This window comes from Oryctolagus cuniculus, chromosome 6 (assembly GCF_051225735.1).
Source record: "Oryctolagus cuniculus isolate XC-2025 breed Fujian yellow rabbit chromosome 6, ASM5122573v1, whole genome shotgun sequence".
NCBI lineage: Eukaryota > Metazoa > Chordata > Mammalia > Lagomorpha > Leporidae > Oryctolagus > Oryctolagus cuniculus.
Genome location: NC_142872.1, coordinates 872131 through 873088, shown reverse-complemented (window position 1 = coordinate 873088; position 958 = coordinate 872131). Strand labels below are relative to the sequence as shown.

The following is a 958-nucleotide window of genomic DNA, read 5'->3' as shown; positions in this document are numbered from 1 at the left end:
CTACTCTTCATTACCCAGATCCCCTTTCCATTGAAGAGCATCCTGCACCTCTCTGTTCCTCAGGGTATAGATGAGAGGGTTCAGCACAGGTGTGACCACAGTGTAGAAGAAGGGGAAGAACTTGCCATGTTTGAAAGCAAAGTTGGTCTTAGGGTCTGTGTACACCATTGCCATTGTCCCATAGAACATGAGGACCACACGGAGGTGGGAGGAACAGGTGGCAATGACTTTCTTTATGCCCTCCTCTGACTTCATTTTCCCCTCTGCTTCAGCCATATGGACATAAGAAACCAAGATCAACCCCACAGTCACCATGGGGAAGACAACAGCAGCGATTGTCATCTGCCACTCATTGTTGAAGGAGTCTCCACAGACCAGGAGTATGAGGACAGGAGCCCCACACAGAAATCCATGCAGGAGGTGGTGAGCACAGAAGGGCAGCTGGAAGGTGATAATGATCAGATCAAAGACTCCATCAGGCCAGAAGCCAGGCCATGAATGCCAGCTTCCGATAGAATGGACAGTGCATGATGGTGGTGCACAGATGAAGTGGAGAGCCAAGAAGGAAAGATTGCTAAGAAAGAAGTACATGGGGGTGTAGAGACAAGGTACACAACTCCACACACCAGAGCGAGATGCTGGTGAAGTTGCCGAGGACAGGATGATCACGATCCAGAAGAGAACCAACGCTACCTGGGGCCATTCAGATACACCAAGAAGGATGAAGCCCATTGGGAAGCTCAGGTTAGTCCTTCCTGCTGGTTTTGGTGTTGGGGTTTGGAGGTGTTGGAGGCAAAGTTTGTGGACAGATCCACTGCCATTTATCTGGATAAGACGAGCATGATTGGTTTTCCTGCAATATTTGGGCAGAACATGTGGATCTTTACTCTGAATTAGGCCAGTGAGTTTGATCTCTTCTATAAGGCCATGCTGCTTAAACCAAAGTGATTGTATAAGG

General features: G+C 48.6%; 1 protein-coding gene across 1 annotated transcript; it reads right to left on the bottom strand.

The window, feature by feature from the left end:
• On the bottom strand, positions 1-732 carry LOC149125878 (olfactory receptor 2H1-like). The gene has a single exon (XM_089335454.1). The coding sequence runs from the start codon at positions 730-732 to the stop codon at positions 1-3; it is 732 nt and encodes a 243-aa protein (XP_089191580.1).
• Positions 733-958: the final 226 nt, after the last annotated feature.